Genomic DNA, 22,759 nt, shown 5'->3' on the forward strand with positions numbered 1-22,759 from the left:
ATAATTTCTGTGAGGTATGCTGCAAGTGTTGTGATACAAATGGCTCAGCCAATCAAGTTGAGGACCAGAAAGATCTGTTGAATGAAGGAATGATGGAAAGAATGAACATACATACATAGCATACGTTATTATGATAAGGACATGAAAAATATACAGCATCATAGGAATAAGACATCAGTAATAAATATATTTCAGTATTGCAGGATTTGAAGGCTGATCTTGTAACATGTAATTGTGATGGCTCCCTAATTTTGATTATTTTCTCATTTGTAATTGGTTAAACTGATGGTGCTGATCACAGATGTCTGAGCCTGCACATACTGTATCCTCCAGCTTAAACACATCACCTATATATGATTGTCTAATTGTTTGAGGTGTTGGTTCTTGTAACATTTCATAACTTCAATTGAATGTGGTCTGACAAGTTTTGTGGAAAGGGAGGGACAGATGGATGCAATATAAGAGCAATAAACAAACTGATTGAATCAAACAGCAAACCACAACACAGCATCATGGATGGTGAGCTTGTAATTTTCCTTTTTTTTTACTGTTTTACTTTCAAGATGTTTCGCTAAACCTTTTACAATAAGTGGTATTTGAGTCATATTTATTAGCTGATTGCATTTTGCATCCTTTCTTAAAATAATCAGGTTATATCACTGTAATATTAACTCTATTATTAAAATGATTAATTAATTGCTATTAACTTTAAACACTTAAACATTATTCAGTTCTATTTTTATTTGCTTAAAACAGTTAATTTAGAACATCTCATTTAAAAATGATTGAAAATTTATATAATTATATTTTTAAAAGTATTTTAAAGTAATTTGAAATATTTCTATTATTGCCTTTTTGTGATTTGCAATTTTAAAATTAGTTATCGTTTTACATTAAAACACTAGCAGCTGCCTCAAAAATAATTTGACCATTTGTTACACAGAGATCAAGTTTAAAAGTATCAACCTGCAACAGACACAAAACCAGATCCAGCACAAAACTGACGGTCTGAGCTCCAGCACTCTGGTTCTGCGGAGAGGACAGGCCTTCACAGTCCTAATGAACTATGATGGACGACCATTTGATCCAATGAAGGAAAAACTGATCTTCCGAATTGTTCTAGGTTTGTTTGAGCATGTGTGTGTGTGTTCTGGTATACACAGATGTGTATAATGACATGGGTAAAACATACTTCCTGTGTCCTTGTAAACCAAAGCTTTAAAAATACTAAATGGTGTTTTATTATTTTTAATTTGTTGAAAATTTTTACATGCAGAAAGTTTTGTGTGATGTGTAGGGTTAGGGCAAGAATACATCACTCTGCCTCCATTATGATGAAAATTGATGTAAGTCTGTTTATCATTTTTAAATCAGGTTAAGTCACGTACTGCATGTTTTTTTTATGAAGAAATCCAATCAATCAATCATTCAATAAATCAATTTGAACTAAATTTAAGATTTGAAAATATAAAAACAATATATTACTAAAAAAATATATATATATATATATATATATATATATATATATATATATATACATACACTGTATATACGATAAAAAAGTAATATAGTTACTTTTACAGCAATATATGCAAATGTTACAGTGTAGAGAGACTATCGTACAGCTACTACAGCCATTGAGCTCATCAAAGATTGACATTTTACATTAAATTTTTTTACATTTATCGGACACTTTTATTCAAAGCGACGTACAATTGCTATATGTCAGCGGTCACATGCCTCTGGAGCAACTAAGGGTTAAGTGTCTTGCTCAGGGACACATTGGTGTCTCATAGTGGATTCGAACAGGGGTCTCTCACACCAAAGGCATGCGTCTTATCCACTGCGCTAACAACACCCCACTGAAAATCTTGATATTCCTAAACCCTCTCCTCTCTGCAGGTCCTCTGTCTGTGGAGGTCCCGGTCTCCTCGTTCGGACAGCCCTCTCTGACTCAATGGAGTGCCTTCCTGGAGAGGCGTGTACCGAACCCAACTGGACCCCGTGTGCTGTCTGTATCACTGTCCAGCCCTGCGTCTGCTTCTGTCGGCGTCTACACACTCCAGCTGAGGGTTGAGACTCGCTGGACTGTAATAACATATCTGTTAGGCCAGTTCACGCTCCTCTGCAACCCCTGGTGCCAAGGTTAGTGCTGTGTGGTCTTGAGAACAGGCTGGAAATCGGAGAGGTTTTTGCTGCTATGTGGTTCCTATAAGGTGTTGCTTAATAATCCAGATCACTCAATATATTACGCCTGTAAGTCTGATTGCTTAGAAAACTAAAAGAAGCACACACCTCTTCCCAACAAGACACATGATTTGAGAAATCATCCACGACACAAAAAAGCAAAATGCATAACCTATGTTAAGATTTACATTGAAACACTTGAAAATTTTAATAGAAAATTATTATATTTTGTTCTGATCCAAAGGTCTCATTCAAAGTTAAAATAAGCACATTGGCAACTACTGAAATATATATATCATGGTACAATGTACACTACATTTTAAAAGTATACATTTAACAGTAATAACTTAAAACCCAAACAAAAAAATTTAAAAACACAGGAGAAAACAGTGTTCACTACGGGGGCCCCACACACAATTACGTTGTGCATAAACACACTACTTTAGTAAAAATTGGTTGTGTTTCTACAAATTATTGTGTTTCTCTGCAGCTGATTCGGTGTTCCTGCAGGCTGAGGATCTGAGGAATGAATATGTCAGGAGTGATTTCGGCCTGCTGTTTAAAGGCAGCCCTGGTAACATGGTCTCCAGACCCTGGTCATTCGATCAGGTGAGATGTTTGATCACTGACTATGGAGGTAAATCAGTAGCTAAACTCGAGAGGTTGAAGATCTGAATGTGAGAACTTGACCAGTAAAAAACGCCAAGTGTTTTACAAATAACTGTTACATATGCATAAAACACATATGTCTTTCTTGGCAAGTCGCGATAGCAGGCGTTGTTTATTGGTCGGGCATCGACCAATTAAATGTATTAATTTGCACTAAAGCCCTGCCCCCGGCTCTGCTCACTCACATCTGCATCTACAAGTGCACAAGTGAGTTTTGCAACAGGAATACCGCAAGAAGAGTAGCAAAAGTCTGGGCGCTAGGATTTGAACTTCTACTTACAGATCTTAGAGGTTGTAAGTGCTGACTTGATGTTGTGCAGCGAAACTGAAGTAAAGTGCAAAAGTAAATATGTCATAAACATTTATGTTTCATTTTCTTTGTGTGAATGTCATTCTATACATTTGTTACTATTAATCTACAACTTCCAAGATCACAGTCTGTGTGTGCAAATGGAAAGATTCAGCTTTCCACATCAGAGCTGTGAGGGTAAATTTCAACTTAAAAATACAAATATTAATATGAGAAATTCTCACATTCAGATCTTCAACCTCTCAAATTTAGCTACTGATTTACCTTTATAATTGACTGACAGCACAGTATTGAACATGACTTCACATTAACTCCTGTGATGCATTAATGTGTTTTCAGTATGAAAAAGGGATACTGGACATCTGTATGAAATTGCTGCAGTTGAGTCCTCAATATCAAGCGGACATGAGAACAGATCTGCAGAACCGCAGCAGTCCGGTGTACATCGGCCGTGTGATCTCAGCGATGGTGAGGATCTGCTCTCGTTCTCTCCTCTCTGCACTCTCTCTCTCTTCATGCATTAATATAGTCTCTCTGTCTTTCTAAACAGGTGAACTCTAATGATGATAAAGGGGTGTTAATGGGAAACTGGTCAGGTGACTACAGCGGTGGCATCAACCCTTCACAGTGGTCCGGCAGCGCAGATATTCTCAGGAAGTGGGCAGAAACACAATTCAGGGCTGTGAAATACGGACAGTGCTGGGTGTTTGCTGCTGTCATGTGTACAGGTGGGACACATATCAATAATTACATTCAGAAGTTTGGTGTCAGTGTGTTTTTAGATTTTTTTTTAAATGCATTCAATTGATCAAAAGTTGAAGTAAAGGCATTTATAATATAAATTATTTCTGTTTCAAATATTCAACATTGATAATAATCAGAAATGTTTCTTGAGCAGTAAATCAGTATATTATTATGATTTCTGAAGATCATGTGACACTGAAGACTGGAGGAATGATGCTGAAAATACAGCTGCGCATCACAGAAATAAAATAAAATTGAAACATATATTCACATAGAAAGCAGATATTTAAAATTCTAATAATATTTCACAATATTACTGATTGTACTGTATTTTTAGATTAATCGAATCCAGATTTAGTGAGCAGAAGATACTGAACCCACATTTTTCAATGTTATCATATGTGCTTTAAAGTGTTACTCAAAAAATAGTTGAAAGAGCATATTATCTCATTCTTGGGTGAATTGCTGCTTTAATTTAATTTAATTAGTGATGTTGATGATCAATATCAAATGTGTTTGTTTGTGTGATAGTAATGCGAGCTCTTGGAATTCCGACTCGAGTCATCACCAACTTCAACTCCGCTCACGACACAGATGGGAACATGGTGATCGAGGAATATTACAATGAGATGGGGGAGAAACTGTCCATCAGCAGGGATAGCATCTGGTGAGATACACTACAAAGCATTTATTTTGTCCAATAAAAAAAGTAGTATTTAAAAGTTTTCTGTGTGAATATATTGTAAAATGTGATTGATTTTTGTTATGCACAGGGGAAGTTGTGGCCTAATGGTTAGAGAGTCGGACTCCCAATCGAAAGGTTGTGAGTTTGAGTCCCGGGCCGGCAGGAATTGTGGGTGGGGGGAGTGCATGTACAGTTCTCTCTCCACCTTCAATACCACGACTTAGGTGCCCTTGAGCAAGGCATCGAACCCCCAACTGCTCCCCGGGCGCCGCAGCATAAATGGCTGCCCACTGCTCTGGGTGTGTGCTCACAGTGTGTGTGTGTGTTCACTGCTCTGTGTGTGTGCATTTCGGATGGGTTAAACGCAGAGCACAAATTCTGAGTATGGGTCACCATACTTGGCTGAATGTCGCTTCACGCACAGCTGAATTTTCAGCATCATTATCCAGTCTTCAGTGTCACATGATCTTCACAAATCTGATTTTCTCCTCAACATTTCTGAAGGATTCTTTGATAAACAGAAAGTTCAAAAGAACTGCATTCATTTGAAATATAAATCTTTTGTAACATAATACTGTGGTGTCTATACGGCCTATTTTAATCAATTTAAGGCAGAATAGAACTATTAATTTCTTATGACGTTTTACATTTTTAGTACCATAATGTTTTTCCTTATGCTTCGGTAAACACGTCAGCACCATCATTAGGCTACAGTACAAAAGTAATCATGATCTGTTTGCATTAAAAAGGAACAATTCATTCATGTTTAATCCATCAGAACGCGAGTTAAAAGTGGTTGGCCTTTTCTCAGGAACTTCCATGTTTGGGTGGAGAGTTGGATGAAGAGGCCTGATCTGGGTCAAGGTTATGACGGATGGCAGGTTCTCGACGCCACGCCACAAGAGAGGAGCGCAGGTCTGTCATTACAGAGATGTTTACAAGGCTAACACATGTAGAAACTTGCTGAAAGACCAGTTTCATATAGGCGGGTTTACAGGGCCGGCCCTGACCAATTTGCTGCCCTAGGCAAGATTTTACCTGGCGCCCCATGCATCACAGCCCATTTCACCCTGTCATTGTGTTCATGATTTAGCATATATATATATGCTACTTCAAGCACTCGATGGGCGGGGGAAGATTGAAGAGCCGGACTTTTTTTTTTTTTTGCTTTATTTGGTAGTATTTCGAATTAATGGTTTTTAAATAGTAGCCTATTATTAAAAAAAATATGTAGAAAAAAAAAAAATCACTCGTTCACTCATTCTGGCACCCCTATGGATGAGTGGCACCCTTAGCATTTGTCTATACCGCCTATCCCGCGGGCCGGCCCTGCGGGTTTATGTTGGTTAGTACTGGTGTTGTGGGCTTTGTTCTAAAACCTAGTGAGCTGTCTACATAGCATGCTATTTTTTGATGTTGTTGTTTAAACATTAATATTCTGTCACAGGAATTTTCCGCTGTGGTCCTGCTGCTGTTAAAGCCATTTATCAGCAGAAGGTGGATGCTCAATACGATGTGCCATTCGTTTATGCAGCAGTGAATGCCGATGTGCGTACAATAATCATCAAAGACAGGAAGATATTATCAACCAGCATTGATAAAAAAAGAGTTGGAGAACTGATCTCCACCAAACGTCCAGGATCCATGCTTATGCAGGACATCACGTCTGAATACAAAACTGAGAAGGGTAAGAGAAAGAGTGAGAGAGAGAAATACTCACTGCTATTACCGCTAGTTTCATACAAATATCTAATTCTTTCACATTTAGATGAAAGCACAGTTCGTGCTCTGAGTGCTGATGGTAAGGCATTAAAGATTTTCATTTTTGTAAGCTGACTAGTATCAGAATCACCAGAAAAAAATGGTTGTACTAAACAATTTCACATAAAAACACGTGACAAACAAACTGTTAAATTAACTCAATGTCAACTAAAATCAATTTTGACATTTTTAGTTAACTCCGTATTAACTCATTGCCTTTATTGATGCTTTTCAACAAAAGAGATAAATAACGGGAAAGACAATAAATCACTAATCACTAATATACAATATATTGAGAAGGAAGACCCCATTTCTTTGAATATAACAGTTATAATAAACACACACACACACACACATATATATATATATATATAAATCTTTAATGCCTTACATATATACATATAGACTGAGAAGGAAGAGTGAAAAGACAGCAGAGAGGAATAAAAAAACTTTGCACCTATATGTCCAGTTTTGAAAATATTTTTATGTAAATATTCCTGATTATTATTTACATGTTGTTTTTTAATCTGCTTTTAAAAATACACTCTCTTCCAGTCCGAAGAGGTGAAGGTGCTACAGGAAGAGTGGGTAAGTTCTAGCATTTGTTTTTCCTTTTGTTTGTATGTTTGTTTGAGTCATATAAATGAAAGCAGTGATCTAACATATATTTCCATGCAGCTTCTAAGGGCACTGCAGTTTCTCTGCAGCTTCTGAAAGCCCCTGTAGTCGGAGAAAACATTTCTTTCAATGTCATAATCACTAACAATGCGGCCGCTCCAAAACTGCTGAAAAAACACGTGAACGCTCAGAACAAGGAGTACAACCGCAATCCCACTGGAACCTTCTGGGAGGCTCATGACGACGTGAAGATTGGCCCGAAAGAAAGTAAGAGTCTTTCAAACACCTGCATTTTATTCGTTTTATACTAAGTAATGATTGTCTTGGAGGATTTGTATGTTTGACACATTTCAGGGTTTTGTGCTGCAATGTCATATCAAACTTTAAATAAAACTAAACTATAGTGAACAGCAAAAATGACTTAAAATGAGCTTAAAATGTATAACCAAAATTTCTATTTTTCTTTTTTTATAAAGTCTTTTAAGGTTGCAAAACATAAAAGAAACATGAATGGATTGATCAGTTTAAATGGATAGATTTAAACACCCCATTAAATCTTAAATGATGCATCTATGCACTATTATATACAGTGACAAATTTAGCTTTTAGCAGATCAACTTTATAAAACTGTACAGTCTTTATCTTCTGGCAAAACTGGCCTTAACCCCCATAATGCAACGTACCGATCTTCACCTTGAAGTAATCACAATCTTTTACTCATTTCATAAGAATAATTACAGAAAATTAAAACACGTCACCAAATCACGTGGCAAAAATGTAGCCTACTACTGTCTGAAATGTTTATCATGAAATACATACTATTCATTTACTATTTAAAAAGGTCAAGTGCCTGAATCCTGTTTCTTGTACTCCACCAGCTCTGACTATAAAACATGAGATCTCCTTCAAGGACTACATGCTGAAGGAGGCTGCGGAGGATTTTATGGTTAACCTGGCAGTGGTTATAGAGGATGTGGAGTCTCAGGAGAGAGTGCTGGCATCAGAAGAGTTCAACATCCGCAGCCCTGCCCTCAATGTACAGGTATATAGTGACCCAATTCATGTTGCCATTTAATATTGTTGCTTAAAATAGTCAGCATGACTTCCACAACCCCTTTCATCCCAATGCAGTTAATAAGATGAAATAATAAGACATTTGTTTTTAATGACTAAATTTGGCCATTTTTAGATTCTTTCTATGATCAACTCAATAAAGACATGCATCAATCCAAAACCATATGTTGGAAAGATTTTGGAAACTCTTTACTTGAGGCCTTTATATAATGTATTATAAAAGTATTTTTATTGCATCAACTATGTCTTGGAAATGCATTGCATGATCTTATTAATAACTATTACATTATAATATTTCTTTAATCATTGTTACACCTTTAGAAATGATAATTCATTAAATACATTAAATACCTGTATTCTTGTTACTTTATATCTTAGATTCTTACTTGCTTCTCAGAATTATGAGTATGTATCTCACATTTCTGAGCTTACATCTTGTTATTCTGTTCGGGTATCACAAACCACTGTCAAAATATTATAATACATTTTAATTTGTCATTTATTTATGGAAATGTATCATGCATTGCAACATACAAATGTTGTATAACTAGCTTTATAGTGTATTATACTTAAAGGCTTCATGTGTAAACTGTTATCAAGATATTTCGCATATCTGAATACACAAGTTATAAATCAATAATAATAATAAAGCTATTTGTTGTCTCTCAGATTCAGAATGAGTATGTGATCATCAACACACAGCAAGTAGCCACCGTGACCTTCACCAACCCATTCAGCACAGCAGTGAGCGGTGAACTGACCGTAGCCTGCTCAGGACTTTTGGAGCAGAAGCTTCAAACAAGGTACATGAAGTGTTTTATTTCAGTTTTTACGGTTTTTCTGAGCGATCACCAAAAAAAAACTAACAGTATAATCATACAGGGAAATAACTGTTTTGAAACAGGTTTCCCAAACACACCCCCATCTGTCATTGGTCAATCAAATAGATAGCTCCGCCCATACCTCACACCATTCGTTGATAGAATAGTTGGGCTGGCTGGGATACTCAAACAAACAGGATAATATTTATAAAGTGTCAGTGTTGTGAACTGACCTTCGATTACTGGCATAATTAACTTGTATGAGAGGAAGTATTTTAATATTGAAAAAATCACACACAAAACCTCATTTTTGTCTATTTCTGTCCACACCTATGTCCCACTATGTCATGTTGACATCTGTCAACTCCTTTCCAAATTTAGTAATGCAAGTAACATTTTTTCTTTTTTACTACAATAAAGCCATATTATGCATCATTGTCATTAATTGAAACAATAGAAAGATTCCTACTATTTAAACAAAGATCCCATGTTCATTTATTTAGATTCTACTGTAGCAACATTTAGCAGAAACTATGTTTACATGATAAATTTACTTCACATACCTGAGAAGTGAGTCTGTGTGAACGAGACACTGATGGGCGTCAGACAGTTGACTACATACAGTACAGATTCATGTGTGGACTGGGAGGGGTTGTTTCTGAGATTTTCTACATTATTATCTGTTTCACTACAGCGGTGTATATTGAAAGTGACACACTTGTCAGTCAGCATTTCTGAAGTGCTAAAATCCTAGGTTATTTCAGTTTCATTGTGTATGCATTTTTCCCCCTTTATATATAATCAAACCTCTGTAAAAATCAGCAGTAATAGTGATGCTTGCCTGTTTTTGCTCTAAATGTCCTGTTCTTTATATTTCAGGATTACGATCCAGCCTCGAGAAACCATGAGGATGCCCATCAGTTTCACTCCCAGGATGGCAGGTTCCAAGATGCTTTATGCTAGTTTAGTGCTGACAAATCCACCCACCGTCCTCCACGGATTCAAGACCATCAATGTTCAAGCATCTTAGAGTGAAACACCTTTAGACATTATTGTGAACTCTCCACATGAAGCAGTATTTAATGCTATTCTTATTAATTCTCAGCCTTTAAAAAAAAAAAAAAAAATTCTTGAAAAATAAATAAATATAAATAATAATAAAAAGGTCTAATTTTATCACATTCTTAATATTTATGAAATAAAATAACAGTGATGCTAATACCACAAATTAATGCAATTGCATGGGGGAAAATAATTATCATTAATCATTTATAAATTAATGTGAAGTGACTAAAGAAGAATATGGCATAAAATATTGCTTTATATAAAAAAAAGTATATACTGTATATATGAAAATTAAGTGATTTTCTTTTGCTTAAAAATATATATCTGACATGGGCAAAATAAGTTTCCTCTTTGAAGTATGTTTTTTTAATTTTTTGTTTACTAAATTTTGATACCTTTTTCAGAAAAAAAGTATTATCTCGTCATTTTGCTTCTCAAGTTCAGTAAATATCTTTATTTAAGAATGTTTAGATTCTGGACTTGGAAAACAAGACACAAATCTTTTGAAAAAGTCTTATTCTGTGATTCTGGGGTTTTGTTGCTGTGTTCTCCTCTGACAGCAGATATAGAGCATTTATTGGTCTGTCTAATGAAGTAACAGGAAACAGTTCAGTGCTGCGGCTCTATTGTGTTCCAGTCTCTGCCGAACTGACAAACCCTCTAGAAAGCATCAACAGAAAATAACAGTAACAAACAGGAATGATCTAGAACAACATGTATGATGAACATGTAAACTGAACATGAACTATAGAAATATAAAGCATGATGATTTTTGAGCTGTGTGGCAATTTGCACCAGGAGAGAAGAAGATATGCTGTTATGAATGTTTTGTAAAACACAGGTAGACTTACAGAGGCAAATTCGATTTCAGTAAAGTGTTCAGAATACCAGTTAAATAATGTAATTGGAACAATAATATCTATTATACAGATGTATGTGCATTATCTATCTTATCTCCTCTTACAGTAAGTCTTATGCACATGCACATATCCCACAGTTTGCATGCTTCCCCCCAAAACAGAATGTGTATGCATGTGCATGACACAAGGCAGTACTAAATGACATTGTAAAACAGTTTTAACTGACAGTTATTAATGATGACCCAATTCAAACTAAAATAAAGGAACAAAATACAGTTTGGTAGTTGTAATATGTAAAACTGCTGTGGTATTAATCACATGTTTACATTTGGTCTAATCGAGGCACATCTTCAGCATTTGCAACTGACTTTTTTCATAATCTTCACATACTCCAAATGAATGTGGCTGTGTGTTTTCTGAATTGCCAATGCTGGCGAGATTTCATCACAGATATTCCATGGAAAGTTATTCACTAATATACACGCACAAACCATGCATGTCTTTGTGTAATGATGCTGTCGTGTTTCTGTGCTATATTTACTGTAACTGACACTGTAGTAAGTATAGTGTATAAAATATTATATCTATTCACTGTACAGTGAAAATGATTGACAAAAGTTTGTTGTCTGCTAAAGTTAATTAAGCATTGTGCTTTTAGCTTTGCAACATGCTAAAGTCGAGCTCTGTTAAAATGAATTGGGAATTGCATAACATCTATACACTTCTATGTGCATACTTGAATTATGGTCTTTACATTTGTGATCTTTTAGTTCTGAGCAATACTTCTTTACTCATTTCTCGTTTAGTTTCCATAATCTCATGTATCGCATCATCTTTTTGTCAAAATTTAGAATTTTGAAAAGTCATTTTGACTTTTGTTATAATTTAAACGTCTTATAATAAATTTGACTTATCTTATAATTTTGATTTATGTCACTTAGCATCACATAATTTTGACTTTTTTGTCATATGTTTTATAATTAATAATATTAATTATGATTTTAGACATAATAATGACTTATGTCTTAACTACATTTTTTGTGATAACTTCAGCTGCTCTAGTTTTCATTTTATTGTTATAATTATGATTTAGAATCTCCTAATTTAGACTTTTTGTCATTTTTATTATGACATTTAAGTAAACTTCATGACATCATAATTTCAATTATGACTTGATTTCAGCTTTTTATCTCATAATTATGATTTACTAATGCATGATTTTTTTTCTCATATGGCAGAAATGGCCTTTTATTGTCTCCAGTGCACTTCACAAGAGTGTCTGTGTGGTGCATTGAGTTCTCTTATGAGGTTTTGTTTTTAGTCAAGTCAAGTAACCTTTATTTACATAGCGCTTCATACAATACAGATTTTGTCAAAGCAGCTTTACAGTATTAAACAAGAAAAACGTGCTGAAAATACAAGAGGACAATAGAATAGTTTATAAGCTAAAGTCAATTTTTTGTTGATTCAGTGATATCATCGTCCAACTCAGTTCAGTTCTCTTCCAATAGTGTCTGTGCATTCAAGTCAACAATGTTGCCAGAAATTGTATCCCCAACTAAGCAAGCCAAAGGCAGCAGTGGCAAGGAACCAAAACTCCTTTGGTAACAGAAATGGAGAATACAGGCTCAGTTGGGAGCCAGTTCTCTTCTGGTCAGACCAAACCAGCATGGTGTGGTTTAATTGCAGGCTGCAACGCACGTCAGATTGAGCAGAAGACTGTGGTCCTTGTGGTCTTGGCTGACGAGGTCTTCACAGGGGATCTGTCTCTAGGGTTTGTGTAGCTGACAAGGTCTCCACTGACATTCAGGGCTGTAGAGGTCGCTCTAGGTGCTGATCTACCTTCTGAACTGAATACTGACTGGATCTTTTGCATGCTGTCTTTGTAGGCAGCAGGCAGCGAGTTTCCTCTTAAAATTGTTTCCATCCAGCGGAATGAGAAAATGACATGAGCTGTTATTTAAATTAAGCAGTAATTTAACCTCAGGCGCTCACACACCAGTCACTTTTTCTGTATCTAACATCACATGCATTTAATTTGTCATGGTATAATTAAGGGCTTGAATTGGAGCTCAATGTTGGACACAGCATGCAAGTGTACAAGGCTATAGCTCTACTATATTGAAATTTGAATAGAAGTGTTCTTGTTTACCCTTAGGTGCTTATTAAGTAAGGATGGCTGGATACAGCTCAAATGCACCAGCCGAGCAACTACCATGCAAACATGCATGCATGCAGATCTCTCTGCAGGAGTTACAGACCTCTGGCTCCCCCTGTGGCTGCTCTTCTGTAGTGCACACACAATGGCTGAAGAACGGATGGTGCCCTGCACCTCTTCTGGTCCCAGTGATGGATGTCATGACTAACTTTAAATACCCTGAACTAAATCACCACATTCACCATCTCTCATGTTGCTGGAAGTGGAGCGCAGTTCGGCCTTTTAGAGAGCACCTGGACTGCATTACCATTATAACACACCACACACACAAATATCAGACCTTGTTTTTCCTGCTAATTTATTCATATCATTACTCGTGTGTACTACAATCAAACAAGACAACACAATACAATTGAATCTGTTATTTGTTAGGTAGAAGCTATACATAAACATGGACATGTTGTATAACATGCCCTCAACAACCTTGTTTTGTGTCATAAACTATCAGCTTAATATTAATAAATAAATAATAGTAATGCATTTCAATGTTTGATTTTAAGATAGATTTTGATACAATAAACTATTTTTGGTACTATATATGATTGGACATCACTTGATGTCCAGTGTAAAATCTGTGTAAAAAAGTTTATACAGCAGCTTGGGAATATGACACAAGAACAGTGTGAATTTTAGTCCAAAGCAAACTGATATTATTTTTTAAATCATGCTTTTAATCAACATCAGAATGATGTTTTCTGGTTAAGGTTTGCTGGTTTTTCATCATCTGCCCAATAGCCTTAAAAATAAACAGCACAGAATAGTAGAGTATATGAACATATATTTTTTTGCAATGAAGACAGAAGACACTAGTTAAATAGTGTCTGTTACCTTCTGGGGGAGATTTTTATTTAAAAATAAATCCTCCTGAAAAATCCCCTCTTTGTTTGGACAAAGTAATAATAAATCCTGCTCACACACAATCAATGACATATCCAAAGCATATTCATCTGATAAGGAACTCTCATTCATTCCCTGTGTAAAGGGAAGTCTTATTTCCCAGCTGTATGTAATTGTTGCTTGTATGGCAGTTTGCTGAGAACATTGTGTTCACTCGGGATGACTTGAAAGCTGATGTTTTTCCATAGTCAGAGGCATTGGAGGCATAACAGTGCTCCATGAGTGTTAGAGAGACGAGAGACAGAGAGAAGTGGCTCTTGGCGCCTACACTGAATAAAATTAGCATTTCTGCACATGATCATCATCTCTGGTGTGACGGTAAACAGCCACAATGTGTCAGCTGCCTCAACGGATTTCCTTGCTGTTATATCCGTGCGCTCATGACTGAAATAGTTTTAAAGGCTTTCTGAGTTTCTCTAACACAACTTATTTTGATTAGTATCTCTTTTTGGAGAGTTGCACATTTTGGTACTGGTGCATTTTTGAAGGCTGTTTTATTTTATTTTATATTTTGTTGATGCTATGCAATAAAATACAGTATATGCAGATATTTTAGTATACATAACTAAGAGCAGTCAATGTGCAATATATCAGTGGTTCCCAACTGGAAGTGTGTTGTACAAAAAGCATGGGAAGAAAATGCTAAATGCAAATAAAAATGCAGCTAAACATATAATTATGATTAGTTAGGATGAAAAAAACCCAAACAGGCTTATAGACTTCTAAAAGGGAGGAGAAATGCATTAAAACAGCTGAGAAAAACCTGCTGAAATTGTGTAAAATATGATTTAGGGAAGCAAATGACATGGCACGATCCCTCTGACACCTGAATATAACATGCAAGATTCATCTTTTGTATCACTTTGATTCTATGAAGGACATTCATTAATGCTGTTGCTATGGTGAATTAGAATAATTGTGTGGGTTTGAAATGCACATTAAGATGAGATGATTCACAGGAGGGTTATAGAGTGGCTCTCGCAGAGTCAACCTGCCTCGAACATTTCTATCTCTTTGATTAGGCGTCAGGATCACTTTCCCTTCTCCGTCTCATTACACTGTATCTTATTTAAATTAGACATTTGCAGCGGCACACAGATCACAGTGCATGTCATTTTGCTGACATTTTACTCAGAAAGAAACCACCGAGACATCAGAGAATGTTCTTTAAGGATTCTCTCAAAGTTATGAACAAACATTTCTAACAATATCAATAGAATGCTAATAGAATCATAGTCTTTAAAACTAATCTTATTTTTTTAAATTTAGACAATTTTATTTTTTTATTTATGCATAATTCATGAAATATTTTTTTTAAAATGTTTTAGTTGGACATTCGTCTAACATTAACTATGTTTTTAGAATTTTCAGAGAACATTTAACTGTAACTTTTCCAGAATGTTCCATAATTATCCATTAATTATATTTTGACGTTTTGAACTTTCAGAGATGTTCTATTGAACATATAGGCCTGGTTTTATAAATAATTTTAATAAATTAAGACATTTAAGCAACTTTGACAAAAACGCATTAGAAGAAAACATTACAGGTGTGCATCTTGACACAGAACAATGACGGATATATTTTAAGATATGTCAGGGCAAGTTATTGAAACAGCTCAAACATGCATTTTAGTCTGGGACTAGCTTAAGCCTCGTCTGTGAAACCGGGGATAGTGAGTTGTGAATCATTTTAAACAATTTTAACAGGCTATTGTTACAAATATACCCCAGAGACTTAAGACTGCTTTTGTGCTCCAGAGTCACAAATTGTCTCACAATTATAAAATAAGCCATCGTTCTGCTCTCCATCATCACCCCATGCAGAGTTTAAGCAGTGTTTATTTGGCCACAGAGACAAGCCATGATTAGCCAGGCTGAAACACAGTTTAAAGACAATAATATCACTACCCAAGTTATTATGACACTGCTCACTCCAGAGGTTCATAACAAGAGAATGAAATGAAAAACCTCTCTTCAAACTAGCAGAGGTGCTCACGATAACTGCAAATACTTTAAATGGCTCTGCATGTTAGACTAATGTTGCTGCAGATTTCATTCATTAAGAATTTACAGAAACATCATCATTTTATTTCAGATGAAAGAACAAATTATTATATTAGTCTCTAAAATCATTTTAAACTTTTTTTTCCATTTTAATTTTAGTTAAAGTTATAGTCATTTTGTTGTGTCCTTTTTTTATATAAGTTTTTTGAATTTGTATTTCAGTTTTACCTTTAGTTATTTTATTAAGTTAAACTAATTGAAAATGAGAAATGTCTTGGCAATAGCTCAAATAAAATAAGTTTAAGTTTTGTTTAATATTTTGTTTTATTTCAGCTAGAGCTTATTTTATTTCAGATAATGAAAGTCAGTCAGTCTGAGTTTTATATTAGACTTATTACCAATTCTTTCAAAGAAGCACCAGAACATTAAAATAGAAAAACAATTAAACCTTGATGGGACAAATAAAGACAGTGAGACAGTAGTTTGAAACCCTTTGTGTACAAGATGCATGCTCGTGTGAATAAATATTCATCCAACATAATTCTTATTTGCTAACACTGATAACTACTTTATAATTTATGGTCATTATTAAAAGAAATAGTAATTGAAGAAACCTATAGAAATAAATGTATTTTCAGTATACACTGCTTTTAAAACAAAAGCAGATTTTGATTTTTCCTCATTTTAGTCTGTTCACAGCTGACACATTATCATTCACTGATAGTCGTCTCTGGTGCTGCATTTACCAGTGATAGTAAGCAGCTCGTGTTAACTGACTGGACTTGTTTCCTTGTGCATTAGAATGAAGCATTTCTCTTTTTATATGGCCTCTGCTGGAAGTGATTTCCCATGCAGTCATTTGTCTCCATTAGTGCTTCCAAACACACTGGCTAATGAAGTCGGGTTGCTTTTATTGCCACAGACTGTTGTGGCGGCTTCCTCTTTATTTGCTCTCTTCCCTTGAGAGAGTTTCTGTTATTATCTGTGTGGTGTGTGTGTTTCTTTTTTATTAATTCCATCTATAAAAATAATTCCAGACTATAAAAGATGGAAGGTCATATTGAGGAAGGCTCATGCCGAACCAAAAATTATGCATCCATTTAAACAGATTGGTTTTCATAATGCTCTGATGTTGGATTCTATTTCTGTGCTGTAATGGTTCATTATTGGATGTCATAATGATGTTACAGCCAACACACAAAGACTTCTTGCATGCATTTCCTGTCCAGTTATTTGTCTATTTTACTCGAGCTGTAAATTGCACCACTAAAATGCTCCTTTGTGTAATATGTGAAAAAGCAATAGAAAACTTTGTGCCATTCTCAGCCTCTCAAGTGCAATTACTCTGCCAGTGAAATACCTGCTGTTATGAAGGCAGTGAACACATAAAAGCAGCACTCTTAGGAGACCAGATTGCTTATATGACATAATGAATCTGGTTTCCTCTCACTCATTCAATGACATGCTGATGAGGCACAAACTTTAAAAGCAATAGTGAATACTGATGATGAATTAGGTGATGTGTTGTTGGTGTGTCTCACTCTCAATGCTGTAAAGCTCAGGAACCACAAAGCAAGATCCCTTTAGCTTCAATTTAATTAATCTGAATTGAATAATTGTAATTCTTATATAATAATAAGGCATAGAAACAAGACCTTATGGTGGTTGTGTAACTTTACACTTGAAGAAAATTCCATAAAACAAGACCCAATATATGTTATTATATAATATAGGCCAATGCATATTTGATTACATTCATTGCATTGTGTTGTGTTTTAAGATTAAAGGAAATGTTTGTTAAACTTAACAAAAAATGTCCTGGGAGAAAATGAAGGCAACTTATGTCTCGGACAGTAGAATCTCAACATCAAGTGATCTACAAAAATGACTCAAATACACTGTACTGCTCAAACATTTAATATCTAAAATATTACATAAAATATTACAGCAAACTTCAAGTTGACATCCTCATGTAAGCTCAGTGTCAACTTCAGCTTATCATGAGCATCAGATTTCATTACATCAATGTGAATTTTAATGTTATCATTATGAATTATATTTTATTCATACAAACTATCATTCATTCATATCATTTATGAAATAATATTTACCTAAAAACATCAAGGGACTACTGATGAAAATCGCTATATATTTACATTTATTTGAATGTTGATTAATATACATTGTCCCTTTTTGAATTAGTAAATATATAAAAAATAATATTCAGAGCTTTTTTTCCCCAGATAATTGACCAGAGCAGATTTCTGAAAGTCTTATATTGCTTTTGGTCTGCTTTTATAAATATATAACATACTTTCTCTTACATTGGAAGCATATTAATTGCATTAAATCTTAGTTCATCTGGAAGTGCAGAACAGGAGCGAGTGTTATTCATTTCAAGCATGGCTTCACCTCACTCTCTCTTTGCACCTGTTATGCCGTTTGTGAGCAGTGAGTGCTCTGGGTCCAGGGACGTGCGGTCAGGGCAGGGTAGGCAGTGCCTCACCAAAGGAAATGTTGACATTACATTTATTAATTCCAAGAGCTTTATTAATTCACCACATTATTAATTGCATTAATTTTATTCCAAATATTATTTTTTGTAACAAAGATTTTCAGGAATACACATAATATACTAATTTTGCCATTGTTTGCTCCTAAAAACCGTTGTTTCATGCAGGAAATTCAAAAGCCATGGCCATTGAGGCAGAGGTGAGCGGTGCCTCTTTGGTCCATAGAACGTAGTTTATGTAGGTTTGCGCATGCGCAGTCAGTTCTCATGCTGTCTTGAATTATCAACATTGAGGCAGAGACCGAGCTTGCTTCATGTCACGTGATCTACTCGCTCTCACTCAATCAGCGCGCTTCCCGAATACTAGCATCTAGTATACTTGCGTGTCGGTGTGTGCGCCTAGCAGTTTGTAGGAGCGAATAAGCTGTTTTTGTACTTTAAAGCTGTACTGCTGACGCAATGTTTTCTGACTGTAGCCTGGTGCGCCGTCACCAGACCAAAAGTGTGTGTGTGTGCGCCGTGGCTGTCTGTGCGCGTTTGCGCATTTTGATGGACTGACTAGGCTGCCGCGCCGCCTCCTTCTCTGTGTCCCTCACAAAACATTTGTTTGTTGTATAAGTCATAAGATAGATGTGTCCATTAATTTGATTATTATATTTGATTGTGCATTAGCCTCACATGACTGACTTTGCTGAATGCAGGCAGCGATCTGATGATGCCTGATATGAACTTGGGTTGCTAAATTAACTGAATGAATATATGAACATATATTCCACACATTGATAGGTCACAGCCTACCCATGACAAGATTTCACCGCACGTTACTGTCTGGGTCTTGGCATCTCACAACTGGCACTTATGAACAGACAAACATGGCTTTCAGGAGCAGAGAGAAGAGGACTGTGTGCCAGTAAACCAGCTCCATAGCTTCCGTCACTCAACATGAAATCCCATCTGCTGCAGCTCTGAAACACCGCCAGAGATAAAGCATGCATTTAGTGTGCACTTCACAACACAAGCAAGAGTATTCTTCAAGACAAAAAGTAGAAAGCAAACTTTTGTGTTTGTAAGACTGAAAATAGCAATGACTTCCAAATAAATAAACTGTGCTTTCTTTAGTTTTAAGTTTGTTGCTTTTTCTTGGTGTTACGGATCACTCGGGAAGCTGAGGAGTAACAGATAAAGATGTTTATTGGAACAGACAAGCAGAGGAGCAGGTAGTGAGGGATGAGTGAATGGATGGATCCGTGCAGGCTGGGTGAAGATGTCTTGGAGTGACGGTGAACCAACCACACACACACGGGATCTGGGTCTTCGGAAAATCGCTGGAGAAAGGAGAAGTAGAAGAGGAGTTAGTCCTTAGAGTAGACTAAGCATACTAAGTAGACTGGTGTGTTTGTAACACTTGGGACTATGCAGCATGTGCCTGGACCTTTTCATTTAATCACTGACCTATTAACACAGCACGGCTGTCTAGCAGGCCAATCAGTTATCTTATTGATCAATTAAGCTCTGAGACCAAAATATAATCTCAAAACAGCCAACGCTGCAAGCCGCAGGTCATGCTCTAACGTGAAAGCTGAAGCCAGTCAGGATCCGGCTTTAAGAAAATCTATATTCTCTATTTGAGCTTTAAATCGTGTTTTCCAAAGGTTTACTGTGTGGAAAGCATGAAGACACCTTCAAGGTTAGCAGCTGTGAAAGTGCTGGCCTTGCCCTTCACCAAAAGAGAGACATGATTGTAGCCAACTTTTAATGCAGTATCTCCTCATTTGAACCATTTTTTTTACCCACTCCATTTACATGTTAAACATAATCTCTATGTCAGAAAAGGCAAAAGAACACAAGTACTCAGACCTGATCCTGATGTCTGTGAGAACTAGACAGATTTCCATTTGTGATGCCTGTTCAACTATTTAAGCACAGGTTATTCCATTTCCTTCAGCCTCACAGCTATGTTTAATATTTATGAACCTGCTAGATATGCTTGGACTGTCTGTAAGATTATAGAATACTGGCTCACTCAAATGGAGGCAATGAACAGTAAAGCAATGCGTATGCTGCTCAAATAAATACTATAGGGCTTTGCATAAACTGAAATAAACTGATTTGGGACATGGAACTTATTCATTATATATATATATATATATATATATATATATATATATATATATATATATATATATATATATATGTATATGTGTGTGTGTGTGTGTGTGTGTGTGTGTGTGTGTGTAAAAACATGCAGTGAACAGCAATTTACTGTGGTGTGTCAGCTAATAATAATAGGTCAGACTTTCTTGGATGTAATGGTGCATTCAAGTATTCCTGGGAAAGTCAAAAGTGTGTGTTCAAGTCACTTTGGTTGGAGCAAAGATGTCAATGTACATTTATTTTTTGTAAGATTTTTAAATTCTACTCCTACAAATTGATGAATAAAGAATGTAAATTAGGTGTGTTTTCCTTTTCTTATTATTTTACGAAGATGCTGTTGTACCCTATAATACGATCATATAGAAATTATCTAGTTTTGTTGTAAATGAACAATTACTGTTAAAACAGTCTCTGTATCCGCCATATTTTCTAACTTACAGGCTCCCAAAACAAAAACGTAAGAAAGTTGTTGAAATCTTAAAATCTAAATCTTAATTCTGCCTAAAAGCTGTGAAAATGTTTAGTTTGCACACGCACAAAGTGACTTTCACTGCCCCGGTCTCATACCCGATGAAACGTCTTTCATAGACTTACATGATAGGAAATGTGTTCTTAGTTGGTGTAGGACAGAGAATGCTGTTTAAAAAGCTAAAAACGCTGTACAGTTTTACAAAGCCTTTACTATAATGCAGTTCTATTTCGTTCTTACTGACCGCCAGAGGCGGTGCTTCCCACTGAATATTATCTCTCTTGCTCATGCACAGGTCTAGTCTAATAACAACAAAGTCATCACATGACCAGGTAGGCCTACATCACGGGGATCCCCTCTTATTTAACCCCGTCACATCCTGCAAACTGTCCCTATAATCTTCTCGCATACGTGCAAAGATTGCAGGTCGAAGGAAAAACTTATGAAGATCAGTCGGTGAAGTTCATAGGCATCACTCTAGACTCAAGATCAATGAAAGCATTCCCATCACCTCAGACGGTGGTCAGCATCTTGCTCTTTCTCCGGCATTTCCGGAAACAGATCAAGCTTCCATTCAGAGTCTTGCTCAGATTGATGGGCATGCTAGCAGCAGCAGCTGCGTTGATACCACTGGGCCTTCTTTCACTGCGCCCTTATCAGAGATGGGTAAACAGTCTTCACCTGAACCCCACATGGCACAGGAGCAGACTGGTCAAAGTTACAGATCGATGCCTCCTTACCTTGAAACCATGGAAAGAGAGGTCATTCCTGACGAAAGGGGTAGCTCTGAGTGTGATTCCCTCTCGCCGAGAGGTAATACAGACCGATGCTTCGCTAGTTGGCCGGGGGGCAGTGTGGCAACACAGGATGATCAGGGGGTCATGGAAGCCCGGGCAAGCCACAAAAGACATAAATGCCCTGGAGCTACAAGCAGTGCAATTAGCTCTGAAGCACTTTGCGCCGGCACTATTGAACCGGCATATTCTCATCAGAACGGACAATACATCAGTGGTATATCATATCAACCATCAAGGCACAACAAGGTCCAGCAAGTCTCTGAGAATAGCACAAGACCTTCTGACATGGGCCTTTCCTCGGTTCACAAGCATCAGGGCGATGCATATACCGGGAGTGTTGAATGTGGTGGCAGACTTCTTGTCTCGCCACAAACCTTTGCCAGGAGAATGGAGACTCAATCCAGAAGTAGTTCAGATGGTTTGGCGGCAATTTGGCAGAGCACAGGTGGATCTCTTTGCCTCAGAGACCTCGACCCATTGCCCCCTGTGGTTCTCCTGGACAGAGAAGTCCAGCCCGTTGGGTCAGGATGTGTTTGCACATGCCTGGCCAAATCTTCTACTGTATGCCTATCCCCCGATCCCCTTAATTCTGCCAACTCTCCACAGAGTTCTTCAAGGGCACCACAGGATGCTCCTAGTGGCACCGAACTGGCCAGGCAGACCTTGGTTCCCAATGTTATGCCGGCTTCTCAATGGGGAGCCCTGGGGCCTTCCCAGGAGGCAGGACCTGCTCCTTCAGTTGCAGGGGCAGATTTGGCACCCATACCCAGATCTGCTACAGCTCTGTGTCTGGCCAGTGAGGAGCCAGAATTACTGTTGAAGTCTTGTGATGTTAAGGTGCAAAACACAATCCTGAATTCTAGAGCACCTTCCACCAGGAATATCTACGCTTGTAGGTGGAAGCTTTTCACG

The 22,759-nt window shown here is 36.6% G+C and overlaps 1 protein-coding gene across 1 annotated transcript; it reads left to right on the plus strand.

The window, feature by feature from the left end:
- The first annotated feature begins 431 nt into the window (after positions 1–431).
- On the plus strand, positions 432–10,223 carry LOC132151389 (protein-glutamine gamma-glutamyltransferase 5-like). Its single transcript, XM_059559503.1, has 14 exons — positions 432–519; positions 944–1,123; positions 1,903–2,145; positions 2,678–2,796; positions 3,506–3,634; positions 3,717–3,894; positions 4,442–4,577; positions 5,407–5,510; positions 6,043–6,282; positions 6,912–6,944; positions 7,035–7,241; positions 7,853–8,016; positions 8,718–8,851; positions 9,749–10,223. Exons 1-14 carry the CDS (start codon positions 513–515, stop codon positions 9,897–9,899), a joined length of 2,025 nt encoding a protein of 674 aa, XP_059415486.1. The 5' UTR covers positions 432–512; the 3' UTR covers positions 9,900–10,223.
- Positions 10,224–22,759: the final 12,536 nt, after the last annotated feature.

The sequence above is a fragment of the Carassius carassius genome, chromosome 10 (assembly GCF_963082965.1).
Source record: "Carassius carassius chromosome 10, fCarCar2.1, whole genome shotgun sequence".
In the NCBI taxonomy this organism is placed as follows: Eukaryota; Metazoa; Chordata; class Actinopteri; order Cypriniformes; family Cyprinidae; genus Carassius; species Carassius carassius.

What these genes read in the sequence shown, in the direction of transcription:
- LOC132151389 (XM_059559503.1), top strand. An exon ending in CTGCAACCCCTGGTGCCAAG is followed by an intron (nt 2,146 to 2,677) that starts GTTAGTGCTGTG and finishes GTTTCTCTGCAG; the next exon opens with CTGATTCGGTGTTCCTGCAG. An exon ending in ATCAGCAGGGATAGCATCTG is followed by an intron (nt 4,578 to 5,406) that starts GTGAGATACACT and finishes GCCTTTTCTCAG; the next exon opens with GAACTTCCATGTTTGGGTGG.